General features: G+C 41.1%; 1 protein-coding gene across 16 annotated transcripts in view; it reads right to left on the bottom strand.

The window, feature by feature from the left end:
* Positions 1 to 13,760, bottom strand: part of SVIL (supervillin) — a 226,051-nt gene that overhangs the window by 102,675 nt on the left and 109,616 nt on the right. For 14 of the 16 annotated variants that reach the window (XM_079105799.1, XM_079105791.1, XM_079105806.1 and 11 more), the window contains one exon: positions 10,160 to 10,365. The exons of the other annotated variants lie outside the window; for them this stretch is intronic. In XM_079105799.1, the coding sequence (XP_078961925.1) occupies positions 10,160 to 10,211 (52 nt within the window). In that variant the 5' untranslated portion in view covers positions 10,212 to 10,365. Of the gene's footprint in view, positions 1 to 10,159; positions 10,366 to 13,760 lie in introns of those variants that run through there. 16 annotated transcript variants of the gene reach the window in all.

Raw genomic sequence — 13,760 nt, forward strand, 5'->3', positions numbered from 1 at the left:
GGCAGTTAAGAAAACTCAATAAGAACAACTTAGGTACTGTGGATAGCTGTGGGGGAAACTTTATTATAAAATCATAGGTAACTAGGAATAAAAAGGGAAAAAGGAGGAGTTGGAAGAAGAGAATGGGGGGGGGTGGGGGGGAATGTGGAAGCAGCCATTCTGGAGAGATGAACTGAAACAATATGTATTTTGATAAATAATCTTTTACAAGGAACTTAGTTTATAGAACATAGTCTCACTTGTTCTTCACCATTTATATTCTCCAAAACTATCCTTCTAAATAGAATATTCAATTACCATTATCCTAAAAGACTCTAAATGTTTCACTTGAATTATTATTAAGGCACAAGTCTATTCTAAATGTTTTAAATACAATTCCAGTACACAGGACAAAGAATTTGAATAGTCTCTTTAACCTGGTAATATAATCTTATCTCACCTCCCAATTATTATACAGAATGAACTGATTTAAATACAGCTTCACTGTTTGAAGAAAGAAATCATAAAATTCTTTATGAAAATATGAATATAAAATTTAATCTACTATTTAAATACTCCATCCACAGGAAACCAAACAAGACTGTGAAGAAACCAACATTTGACATCAATAGAAAGAAAGTACCCATGAGAGCCAGGCATGGTGGCATCTGCCTATAATCTCAGTGACTCTAGAAACTGAGGCAGGAGGGTGGAAAGGTCAAGTCCAGTCTCACAATTTAGTGAGACCCTGTCTCAAAATAAAAATAAAAAGGACTGGGGATGCAACTCAGTGTTAAAGTGTCCTTGGGTTCAATCTCCCAACACCAAAAAAGGAGGAAATATCCATGGAATGTTTCCATTTACTATCCAATTAATTATGATTATCACTATGATAATTATTATTGTGTTAGGCTAGCTTATTCACATAAAGGAGCTACAAAACAGGTAAATGTTTTCATATAATTCTGTGGAGTAATGTGCTTCAGTTATCTGCAGAGGAAACTCAAGTTATGGCTATGATTTACTTATTTTTTTTTAATTTTAAGGAGAGGACGGCTTCCTTTGACAGTGATGGTGATATGTTCCCTCCCGATCAACTTCACTTCATCACCAACTCAGAACCAATAAGAGGGGATGCACAAAATTCTCTGCCACTGCATCCACTTAGGAACATTGTTCTTCACCATCTGCAAAATACTATAGTCTTCGATATTTGGAAGAAATAATACAGGAAAGTAAAATATTTTACTGGATATTTTAAAAGTTTAAATCCTCAAATTAAAAAGATATAAAAGCAAATGATTGCACTGTTTGTAGATGAGAATGCAAAATGGTTTAGTGTGCTGGGGAGGCAGAAGTACAGCATGGTCATGGGGCACATTGTATCATGATACATATGGTGGCTGGAGGGGACCCAGATGACCAAGAATGACCTGGGCATGGAGCATTTAGGTGACAACATCCCAAAATGGTAGGGTTGGTGCAACTAAATTAGGCCCTGATAAATCCAAAACCTTGGACCCTGGAATAACTGGAGCCAAAGGGGCTCCACTAGTTACCTGGTCATTTTGCAAAATGTTAGATGACTCCCTCAAGGTCATATACCATGTGGTATGGCAATGCCAATCTGGAAATTCACATTCTTTGTCTCTTCCCAGGATAATTCCTATATTCCTGATCAGTCCAAACACAAAACAATAGAGGCATTTCTGTAAACTTTTCTTGGATTTAGATGAAGGGTCTTGCAGCCTCATAGTCCCTCTTTGTTTAACACGTAAAGGGTCAGGCTGACCCCAGCAGAAGGGGTCGGGCTAGTTGTTGGTTGTTTTTCACAAAGCTCACTTGATTTCTAGGTCCAGTTTTGGTCTCACAAATGTTCCTCAAAACTAGGACTGAAGACAGTCTTGAGTAACTATAGCATTTTGGGCCCTAAGGCAGACACAGAATGTGTCCTTGATGGGAAGCAAAAAAATAAGCAGCTGAGTCTTCTATGATTCCTCCTGCTCTCCCTGTACTCCCTCCCTTCTTATTGGAGAAGGGGCAGGAGATGGATGTTACTATCCATTCTGAAAAGTGTAGGAAATGATGACTTGGTAATTCTACTTTGGGAAATGTACAAAAGAATATTACCATGAATGAGCACGAGGGTGTTTGCCATGGGTTTGCTTATGTATGTATAAAACTGGAATCAGTCCACATAGGGGAGCATATTTAAGATTAGGTAAGTAGAATGCAAGAAAATCAAGTCTGACACTTAATTAGTAATTTAGAAAATGTTTAATGTTATTCTATCCCAGAGATACACACATACACCTACTCTGAAAGACAGTAAATTGATGCAAATATCTCACAACTCTGATAAATGTATTTCTCCTCTCCTCTATTTCCCAAACTATCCAAATAAGCAGGATTTACTTTCTATATTCACCAAAACAAATACAAATAAAGATGAAGACAATTTGACTTCTTCATTTCTCCAAGGCTTAGACCTAGGCTAAATGCAGTGGAAATTCAAGGGTGAATGAAATTGTGCCTATGGACCTAGGCACCTAGCAACCTGCTCATTTCTCCCATGCTCATCCATGTTCTTGGCTACCAATTAAGGAGTTGACCCAGACAGTCATCAAAATCTGTGGTAACACAGAACACAGCATTTCTCAACTCAACCCCAGGCAGGCCATGATCCCACAGAAGTGCATGGTTGATGCTCCTTGCCTACCAACACTAATTTACCCCGTAATGCCTTTTACACATATCCTTCTCTCCCAGTGTGTCTCTGTTACCAAACTTTTTTCCTGCTCAAAAACTTCACTGTCTCCTAGCTACAAGATTATAGAAACTTGAAGAGCAACCCAAGACACACTTCTGGGTGCATTTCCAGTCCGGTGCAAGGCACAAAACAAATAAACAATAAATATTGGCTGAATGAATCAATCAAGCAGGCAAGCAGGTGGACAAGCAATGGCACAAATTTCTGTTCTTTACCTCATTCTTGACCAATTCTATTTCCTAAATAGGTGGTGTCAAAGGAAAGCCTTATTACTTCTTATGTTTGGATGTGAAGTGTCCCTCCAAGACTCATGTGTTGAGGGCTTGGTAACCAGTGCAGTGATATTCTGAGATGGGGCTTCTGGGAAGTGACTGGATCAGGAGGGCTCCGACCTCATTAGTGGATTAATCCACGGAGGGACTTGGAACTTGAATGGTCTATAGTATAGGAGGTGGGACTTAGTACAAGTGAGTGAATCCTTAGGGGCCTGCCTCCTCAGAATTATATCTTGTCCCTCGCTCCTTCCTGTTTCTTTCTCCCCCTCTCTCTCTGTTTCCTGGCTGCCATGAGCTAAGCAGCTTTCCTCTGCCGTGCCCTTCCAGCAAGATGTTCTGTCTCGCACCCCAGGCCTAGAGCAAAGGGGCTAGCCAACCACAGACTGAAACTGTGAACCAGAATTTATCTCCCCTCCTCGAAGTTGTTTATGTCAGGTGTGTTGGCAACGGTGATGAAAAGGTAACACACTACTCTTTCCTCAGCTTGAGACTCCTAATGGAAATCTTGTCTTTCCTAAAATGTGAAGTGATGGTGTGGAACATAAATATTCCTGTGCAGGAGGACAAGGTTGGATTCCCTGGGGACATCACGTATTGGTTAAAATAGGGAAGGTGATTCCTGGGGTCCAACTACTGATGATGTCAGTTCGAGTCCAGGTAGGAAGGATCAGCTCCCAAAGAGCCAAGGTCAAAAGATAAAAGTGTCAGATGACAAAGGATAGCAGTATTAAACCCTCAGGGACTGTGCAGCACAGTTCACGGCTGTGGCTCAGATTACAGGGAGGCCATCTGAGGAGCCAGTCCCCTGTCAGGTGTCATGCTGAGGACACTCCAACACCCTGAAAAACAAGTGACAGCTGTCCTCTGGGGGTCGTCCTCATGGAGGAGAAAATGGGAATAACCAATGACAAGGGAAATTATCAAGCACCACAACTCATAACTGGATATTTTCTACTATACCTGGTGTGACAGGGTAAAGCAAAGGACCCGTGCCCTTTACTCCCTCATCACCATCCTGAGTCCTGGGGGGACTGGACTCTTTGGGTCCTCTCCAACCTGCTAGGGAGATCCTATTACCACTCCCATTTGCATATGAGAAAAGTGAGACAGCATGTAATCTAGGATAAATACTGAAGCCTGGACAGACAACTCTAAGGGCAAAATGGCATTCTCTGGCCAACCAAAGTAACATCAGAGAAAGAAGTAGGTAGGTAAGGTCAGAAATAAGGGGGAGAATGTGTGGAATACTCTGATGCTGGAAAACATCATGCAGTCCACACATGGAACTGCTTTGGGGCAGAGAGTCAGGTGTAGGGCTCGCTTCTCCCAAGGCCCCTATGGTGCCACCCTTACTGAGTTCTTCTGAATACATCTCCCATCCATGGGAGAGTCAGCTGAAATATAAATGGGCAACATGGTACAGGGTGAAAATTTCACTAACAGTTGCCTGAATACATACTGTTGTGAGTTACTGGTACATTTCTAAAATTAAGTGCCAAGGAAATCATTTTAATGAAATCTCCTATAAGCTACTAAAGATGATGGCTGGACTGAAATTCCAAAGTTAAAGATGTATTTTTATAGCCTACTAAAGGAGTATTTTGCATGCCAGAAACAGCTTTAAATGGTATTCTCATTTTCTTTGGTGGATTTTATTTATGTGTGTAGACCCTTAATCTGAGGCCGAACTGCCTGACATGAGGTAATCCCATGAGTGGGAAGCCCATTCAGTCCTTTTCATTTCCCTTTTATCACACACTGGTTATTAATACGTTCCAGACTCCTTATTCGGGTTCACTTCTCCTGTGTGTACTGCAAAATGCTTTGTGAATTTTGGTTAGTAGTAATATTTTGAACAAGTCTGCAAATAAAATTTTGCGTTACATCACTACATAAGGTAATGTAAAACAGGCCACTTATATGGAGATGAAAGGGCAAAAAGTACTTTCAACAATCAGATATATTACAACTCACAGCTATTTCTTTATCAGATGTGTTGAAAGGAAACCATGCCAGCCTTTCTATACTTAAGAATTCTTTTTTGAAAGAAAGGCTTATGGCAATCTCCTTTAAAAGACTTACTAATGTCTCTAAAATAAACGTTCAAATGAGTAATGCTAACATTTATAGTGAAAATGATCTTGAATTATTTTGATTTCTGAATGATTTTGAATATATGGCCAATGATTCTTGGGAAGAAAAATTCAGGTACCACAGAGAATGGTCAAGTGATTTTCAGAGCAAGAATAAAAGATAAAAGTCAGTTCCAAGTTTAAAGTGTACACTGAGGGCTGGGGATATATGCAGGAGTATAGGTACTTTCCTAGTATGCACAAGGCCGTAGGTTTGATCCCCAGAACCATAAAAATAAGTAAATAAATTAATAAATTATACACTGAAATATGCAAACAATGTAATATTATTTAGCCTCAAAAAGGAATGACATTCTGACACTGCTATAACAATAATGAATCTGAAGGTATCAGCCTAAGTGAAATAAATATATGATTCCACTTATATGATGTTCCCAGAGTAGTCAAAATTCAGAAATAGAATAGTGATGGTCAGGGGGAGAGGAGGGACAGGGGAGTGACTGTGTAAGGGGAACAGAGTTCAGTTTGAGATGATGAAAACGTTCTGTAGATAGATGGTGCTTATCGCCGTAGTATGTGAAATGTCCTTAATAACACTTGTAAATAGTTAAGATGGTAGATTTTATGTTATGTGTATTTTTTCACAATAGAAAAAGTACCCTGAAGGCAAATTACAAGCTGACACAAAAAGCAGGTTTGTGCTGAGCATTCAGGGGACACTGGTGAATGACACTGGGTCAGGCACATGACAACAGGCACCCACCACTGGTTAGGAACACACCAAGATTGTCTGTGACCTATGCAAAGCGCCAACCCACAAAGGGTTCTTAAACAATGACCTGATGAATAAATCCCAGGGGTTTAACTACATAAAATCTGCAGCTGTCCCCTGGAACATCAGTAAGGTGCAGAACTGTCCCTCTTCAGAGCAGCAGGGGCTCAAGCCATCTTCTCACTAAGAAAAAGACCTCATGCAGAGGGAAGGGGGCTGACACTATTACACTACCCAGGGAGGTCAGGCAAAGTTTCTGCCAACTTCCATCCTTCAATACTCACGATTTGATGGTTTTCACATGAACAGACATGTGAAAGGAAACACTGAATCATCAGATATGAGAAATTTTTATGAGCCTATAAGTCCAGACGGCAGACAAGTGAATATATAAAATGACACCTGATAGATCATAGCTCTTCTGGAGCTATACTTGCATGACTTGAAAGATAGGGCTTTGAATAATGCCTGGGTCTTTTTGACCTCTGAAGGGCATCTTAAAAACAACAACAGTGACAACTCCAACAATAATCAGTATGAAACCCCAGAAAAATCCCAGCACCTGCCATCCTTGATGTCATCAGATCACATTAACTGGTACCCACGTGTAACTCAGGTTCTCAGAAGAGGTTCCCAGAATATTTGCTGACTGATGGGGGTGGGAGACAGTGCCAGTGAGATTTCACATGTTCATGAGGACCCTGTTCACATGCAATCAGCATGGGAAAAGCAGATCCTGAGTTCACAGAGTGGGTGGCATGGAAAGGTTATAGTGAAAATGATATAATCTTCACTTCATGCACTGAAATGACGAGAGACATGTTTATACTAATAAGTAGGTTTAATAGCTGCTATGAGGCCAATGATATCAAACCTGGGTGGCCCTCTGTGTCACATGGGGTGCTCCTTAAACAAACAGGTACTCCTATCCCAGGAGATTATGATAGTTTTATTCCTGTACATGCTTGGCCTTTCCAGAGTTCAAAAACCAGAATACAAATCATTCCTGATATTAAATCCAGAAGAAATAGAAATCAGACTAATACAATGGGATGAGTTTGATGAAGGAAGGCATCTGGAACAAAGTAACAGGTGAGCTTTGTAGTGAAGGAAGCGGTGGCTGAAGGTGAGTGGGGAGGAGGGGGCTGGACACACCAGGAAGAGGTGACAGGGGCATAAGAGCTGGAATGGGAGTTATGCTTAACGCAGGCAAGAGTTTAAATGGTCCCATCTCACAGGGGTCCCTGCCAGGCCATTCAGAGGTCAGAGGGAGGCAGTGGAATGTCCATCCATCAGGAAACATAAGAGCCATCTCTGAGTTCCACTTAGAAAAATTATTTCCTGATTTTCATCACACCCAACACCAGGCTGAACTACATCATGCTGCGTGGACTTTAAGCAGGGAGAAGATATTTTCTTAGGATCATAGGCGTCCTAACCCCATTATTTTCTCATACATGGCTTGTGTGCTTCTATTATTTGAATTTTGAACTGGTATTCTACATAGTGAAATGAAGAATATAAAAGTATATATATGTAAAAGTATATATATAAAAGAATATAAAAACTATATACACACACAAACAACTGCTACATATCTAAAGTAACCTTGTTATTGTGATTCCTTTGCAGGTCATGACTTGGCCTGTAGCCTTGGTCTGTATTAACAGATGTGACCCACCATCATGTCACTGGCCATCTGAAGTTAGTGAAAGGAACAAAGGGTAGTGACACAGGGAGATTCAGTGCTGAAAGCAAGATGTAAACTGGAGGCTGATATTTTCATTATCTGCATAACCTTTCCAGTTAGATGCTCAACCAGTATCTAACAAATGTCAAAGCTTTTATTCCTGTACATGTTTGGCCTTTCCTAACTTGACTGTCTCACATGATATATACAGTTGGCCTTCCACATCCTCAGATCAAAAACCTAGTTAGGCCTATCGTGGTTGTGTCTGTACTGAATGTGTACAGACTTTTTTTTTTTTTTTTCTTTTGGTCATTATTATCCAAACAACACAATATCATAACTACTTGCATAGCATTTACATCATATTAGGTATTGAGTAATTTAGAGATGATTTAAAGTATATGGGGGTATGGCTGGAGTTGTGGCTCAGTACCACATAAAAATAAAGATATTGTGTTTACCTACAACCAAAAAAAAAAATATTAAAAAAATAAAGTACATGGGGGATGTGCATATTTTTATGCAAAACATTATGTCATTTTATACAAGGAACTTGAGCGTCCTTCAATTTAGGTATCCACATGGGGATCCTGGAAGCAGTTCCCCGTGAATACTAGGAGGTGATTTAATTCACTTCATATTCAGGACTCATTCCTTCTTGCCTGGGATTCACTGAACAGCTACTAGGGGTCAGGCACTAGGGTGATCAGCATATGGGGAGAGTTCCTGCCCTCAGTGAGCTCACAGTCCGGAGGACAACTTCACCCTGTGTAAGTTAAGGATACACTTTTGCACATAAGTGCCAAGGTTTCAGCCTAGTTATCCACTGCTGTTTTTGAAGAGTCTCCATTCCTTCTTGTTCTAATCAAGTAGAAAATCAGAAATTTCTCCCCGTATGTGGGAAACTCTTCCTAGGTATAATGAGAAACAAGGTGTACAGAACTTTAGACCCACTGAGAGCCCAAGCAGAGTTGAAACAAGTATCACGGCAGGATGACTGTGAGGATCTGCTTCCTAAAAGAGAGAACACTGAGCATTTCCTTCCCTTTTTAACTTCAAAACACTAGTCTATCTGAGACAAGCATCTTAGCTGTGACGATGCATGTCAAATGAGCCCATGAGCTGCAGGCATCCAAGACAAATGTAAATTATCATGTTATTTTTTACATTCAGACTCATTTGGATTGAAATGTTTATTATTGTTCCCCTGTAGCTGCAGTAATTAAGAAATAATTAAACACAACTGATGAGAGCAGTATGACCCATTTGGGTCAGTGATTAAGTCATTTTCCTTCCCTAAAAGGGCAAAACATGGGCTGGGGGACATGGCTCAGTGGTACAGTGTGTGCTTAGACTAAGTGAGGTCCTGGGTTCAATCCCCAGAGCCAAAAACAAAACACAAGGAAAAAGGCAAAACAATGAACAATCCAAAAATGTGGTCATCCCTCAAAATCAAATAGTCTTTTATCACTCAAGACATATACACAGAGCACTTGCTCAGTATGCCTGAGGCCCTGGGTTGGATCCTCAAGTCTGGAAAACACACATACACGTGCGCACACGTGCACGCGCGCGCGCACACACACACACACACATTTAAAATTTAAAATTTGGACAATCCAACGGCCCATATGCTAGAATTCTAACTTCCTCTTTCAAGATAATTAAATGTACCGCTGGATTATAGCTCAGCAGTAGAGTGCTTGCCTAGCACATTTGAAGTCCAGGGTTCAATCCCCAGAACCATATAAAAATGATAAATAAATAAAATACAGGTATTGTGTCCATCTACAACTAAAAAAAATAGAATAAAAAAAGATAATTAAGAAGTAAGAATTTCAAGTCGTCACCTTGGCATTTGTAATGCAGTAGACTTTTTGTAGCTTAGAATTCAGGGATTCCAAGTCTATGTTCTATCAAGAAGCCCTTGCTGGCGAGGTGCTATGGTGCACACCTGTAATTCCAGAGACACAGGAGGCTGAGGCAGGAGAATCCCAAGTTCCAGGCCAGCCTGGGTAACTTAGCCAGACCCTGTCTCAAAAATAAAAAAAATAAAAAGGACTGAGGATAAAGAGTCCCTGGGTTCAATTTCCAGTACTAATAAAAAAAAAATTAAAAAGAACAAACCTTGTCATCTGCCATCTCTGTGATAGGTAAAGAAAATGTACCCACTACAGAGACATCCCTGCTCCTCGTTGTTATAGGACCTAGTTCATCTTTCTCTCTTTAAAATTTGAAGTCCATAATCTTTCCCTAGCCCAGCAAACTCTGCATTGAGTCAGGGGTCTTCTGAAGTTCCAAGGGAGCTTAACACCAAGCTAATGAGTTTCTCTTTATATAGATCAAGGGTTCATGTGTTAAGAGTAAGTCACTGAAAGTCATAGGCCAGGCCTTCAGGAAGCCAATCACCTAAGCAGTCAGTAGAGATGGAAACAGATATTTAAATCAGAAAAAAACAATTACCAGGAAGGGAAAAAGGAATTTACCTTTTCCTCAGAGAACAAAAAGCAGTTGTCAAGTCAATGAAAACAAGGTCACAGCTTCATGGTCTACACAGACACCTCAGGTGCCATCTTCCACCTGTGAGAAAGGTCCCCACTTGGCTTCCTCTAACTCCAGCAGTAGGAGCCATCCCTATTCTTAGGAAGTAGTCAGTGAGCTTGGCTCCCACATGGCTTTTAGAGAGAGGGGAGAAATTGAGCCGAGTAATGGGGCAGTTGGGCTCCACCACCAGTGGGAGGAGAGAGCTGTGGCTGGCTTCTTTCTTCTTGGTTTGCTGTCAACACCTAGATCAGAGGCAGAATTATCAATCTCAAAGGACAAGAAGCTGCTTAAAGAGGAGATCAGAACTTAAACTCTCTTGTGCACGGTTACCTGTCATATCATTAACACATCCAATGGATTCAGCCTTAAAGGTTTAAATGGGCAGGTAGTTCTCTTAGATGCTCAGCTATGACCAATGCTTATTATTATTATTATCTTATGGAAGAGAACAAGAAGTGAGGGAAGAGAATAATTCATGCAATTTTAATAAAGAAATATACAATGGAGAGGTAATTTAAGAATTCACTTAGTCTAACCCTACACTTTATAGAAAGCAATGGAAGTGGACTGTCAGGGTCACTTAGAACATAGGCCCCCTGCTCCTAAGATTCTGCTCTTTCCACTGTGTCACCTCACTTTCTGGTGACATCTCTCCCGACCATCTACATAACCTCCTCATTGAAAAGCTATTACTATAAAGCAAGATCAAGATCCGAAGAGTTTGCTAAACATCTTGGATTAAAAGGAAATCAATAAACATTTTTGATAAAGTCTATATACTCCATAGGACTTGAGAGTATAAGTTATGCAGTAGAAAAAGCCCCCATGAAAATGAGATAACCCACTCTGTACTCTGAGAAGTCACCTCCACCTATAGATCTCCTACTTGCCAATCATACCATCAGGCATGTCTGCCAAGGAGAGGGCATATTCCTATCATCCCGGAGCACTATAATTAATTGAACAGTACTAGGCCAAGTCTCCAGGGTTTGGGCTCTTTAGCTCCTTGTAGGATGCAGCAGGCCCTGCCAGCCTGTCCCTAGACACCAGCCTCCTGGCCTGCCTAATAAGGCCATCTGCAAGTTGACTGGCTGGCTTATAGGTCACCTACTGTTTACTGTGCAAACTCTGGGCTCACAAGCAAAGCCAGAGCCTACCTTTTGGCAGACAAAGGGTTACCCTTTGCCAAAAACTCTTAAAGGGCTGCACTGTTGATCATTTACATAATAATAGAAACTTGTGGGCAGACAGCCAGACTCCAGCCATAGGGTCCAGTTTACTGGGTTAAAGAAAACTGCACTTCATCAGGGGTCTGGAGCATATTTGGTTGTTAAAGGGAAACTTCTTTTCCTCTTTGACTTTTCTCCCAGCCTCTTCCCCAGCTTCCTCAGAAAACTCACAGAAAGTCAATCATTGGAGGAACTTATTTAGCATGCATCTGACTCTCTGAGGCTCCCCAACTTCAAAATAGCAACCCACTGTCTGCAAATAGATGGCATGACCTGGATGCTTAAAAGAGAGTCAGTCACTAGGTCAGGTGCAGTGAGCAATCCACAGCATTCCAGAAAATAAGTGCCAGCAAAAAATAAATCAATAAATTTCTGTATTTTCAACTAAGGAAACTGAGTTGTTGGTCAAAACATCTGAATACAAACATTCATTATTCTTAATTCTATTAACTGGACTCAGAGACTCTCCCCCTCCTGGGGCCCTTGTACATCTATATAAGGAAAAGAACAGATCATAGTGATGAATTGCAGCACATTCATCATTGCACAAGTTTCCTCTAGCTTTCAGCCATGGGTCCCTTTGTCATTCAGAAGGCATTCCACCCACTAGCTCACTAGAATTCGATATGTCCCAGAAGAGTTTTGAACACAACCAGCATTCCAAGTTTCAACCATGGGCTGGAGATGCTGAACTGGAGCAAAATTAGGAAAGGTCAGGAAGCATGAAATAGTAAGACCTTGGAGGACATTATTCACCAAATTACTAGTCCAGAGTCCTGGGAAGTCAAACATGTAGCTAAGAATGTGTGATTATGAACTATAACCAGGAGTCCGACAGCTTCATCCTTTCACTCTTCCTTCATGTGGTCATGTGAATATAATGTTTATGATATCTCAGTGACCCGGCCGTTAACATGTCGCATCTGTTCTTCACTTCTTTAGGAAATGAAGCTTGTGGGGCTCCAAGCAAGAGTTATAAAAAATGAATGCCTATTAAATGCTAATGGTTTGGGTATGCAAATATGAGGTGAATTCTTAGTTTTCACCTACCCAGGGTTTATCAATTCAAAATAGTACTTAGGGATTCTGTAATTGAGGTTATTGGAAATTCCTGTCTAGATGTTTATGGCAAAGGGGAAAAGCAACCCGGTGCGATGGCACAGGACTATAATCTCAGCAACTCAGGAGGCTAAGGCAGGAGGATCCCAAGTTCATGGCCAGCCTCAGCAATTTAACGAGGCCCTAAGCAACTAGCAAAACCCTGTGTCAAAACAAAAGACAAAAAGGGCTGGGGATGTAGCTCAGTGGTAGAGCACCCTAGGTTCAATTCCCAGTACAGGGGAAAAGCGGTGGGGTGGGATGTTCAACACTGAAAGCCTGTCTTCCTTTTAGCTCTATGGAAAGTGACCTTAGGAAGCAGAGTTTTAGAAAATATTGTCAACCACTAAATGGTCCTAAGGAGCTCTACCCTCACAGGTAAAGCTGGGGAAGAACCATGACTGGCCAAGGGTATGCAGGACCCTGGGGAGGGGGTGTAGAGCTGCTGCAGGCCCACTGTAACACCCAGCAACTACAGGGGGTTCACTGGTTGTGTTTATTTGAATCACAAGAAATGAATCTGCCATTGTTTAAGGCAGGTTAGCGTGGAAGGATTGCACCCCCCATTTCTTCTTCAGCAGTGGACTTTGGTGCCGTTTGATCCCTAATCCATACTTTCACCAGAGATCAGACAAGGAGAAGAAAAGAATGTGAGATAACTGAGTTCTTGCCAGCGAGCTCTGCTAACCAAGACTCCTTGACGAGAGTGATGTTGTAGAGTGATCAGGGTCTACATGACCAAACCGCCGGACTTCAGGAACTGCAAGCCGAGGATAGTAATGCAAGAATCAATTAATTTCCCAAGTCATCAGTGATGTCTATGAAAGTCATATTGAGTTTATCCTAACTAAAGATAACTCTGAAAAAGAGAATTCCTCTATTGTAGTCTCTGTGACTCTCTCCTTAACAATAATGATATTACCAGACCTACCCTCCTGTATGCATTTCTATATTAAATGAGGCTGTCCAACAGGTTTTCAGCACAAAACAACTACTCATTCACTTGATTATATTAAGCCACCAACTGCTACTCAGTTTTGAAGGGATCTATTTACTCACTGTATATTTAGTATGGTAGCAGAACCAGAACCACCACATCCCCTCCCCCCCATATTAAAACTGCCCAAACTACACAGAAACGGAAGATGGGTTTTCACTGGATCTTTTCCTGTTCACTTTCACATGTAAATTATACCTTTTGACTTTCAGATCATGAATGCACAGGGCTCCCAAGGGGCAGTGCTGGTCTGGCTATAATCCCAGTGAATGGGGAGGCAAAGGCAGGAGGATCACAAGTTTGAGGACAGTCT

Source organism: Sciurus vulgaris, assembly GCF_902686455.1.
Source record: "Sciurus vulgaris genome assembly, chromosome: 12".
Lineage (NCBI taxonomy): Eukaryota > Metazoa > Chordata > Mammalia > Rodentia > Sciuridae > Sciurus > Sciurus vulgaris.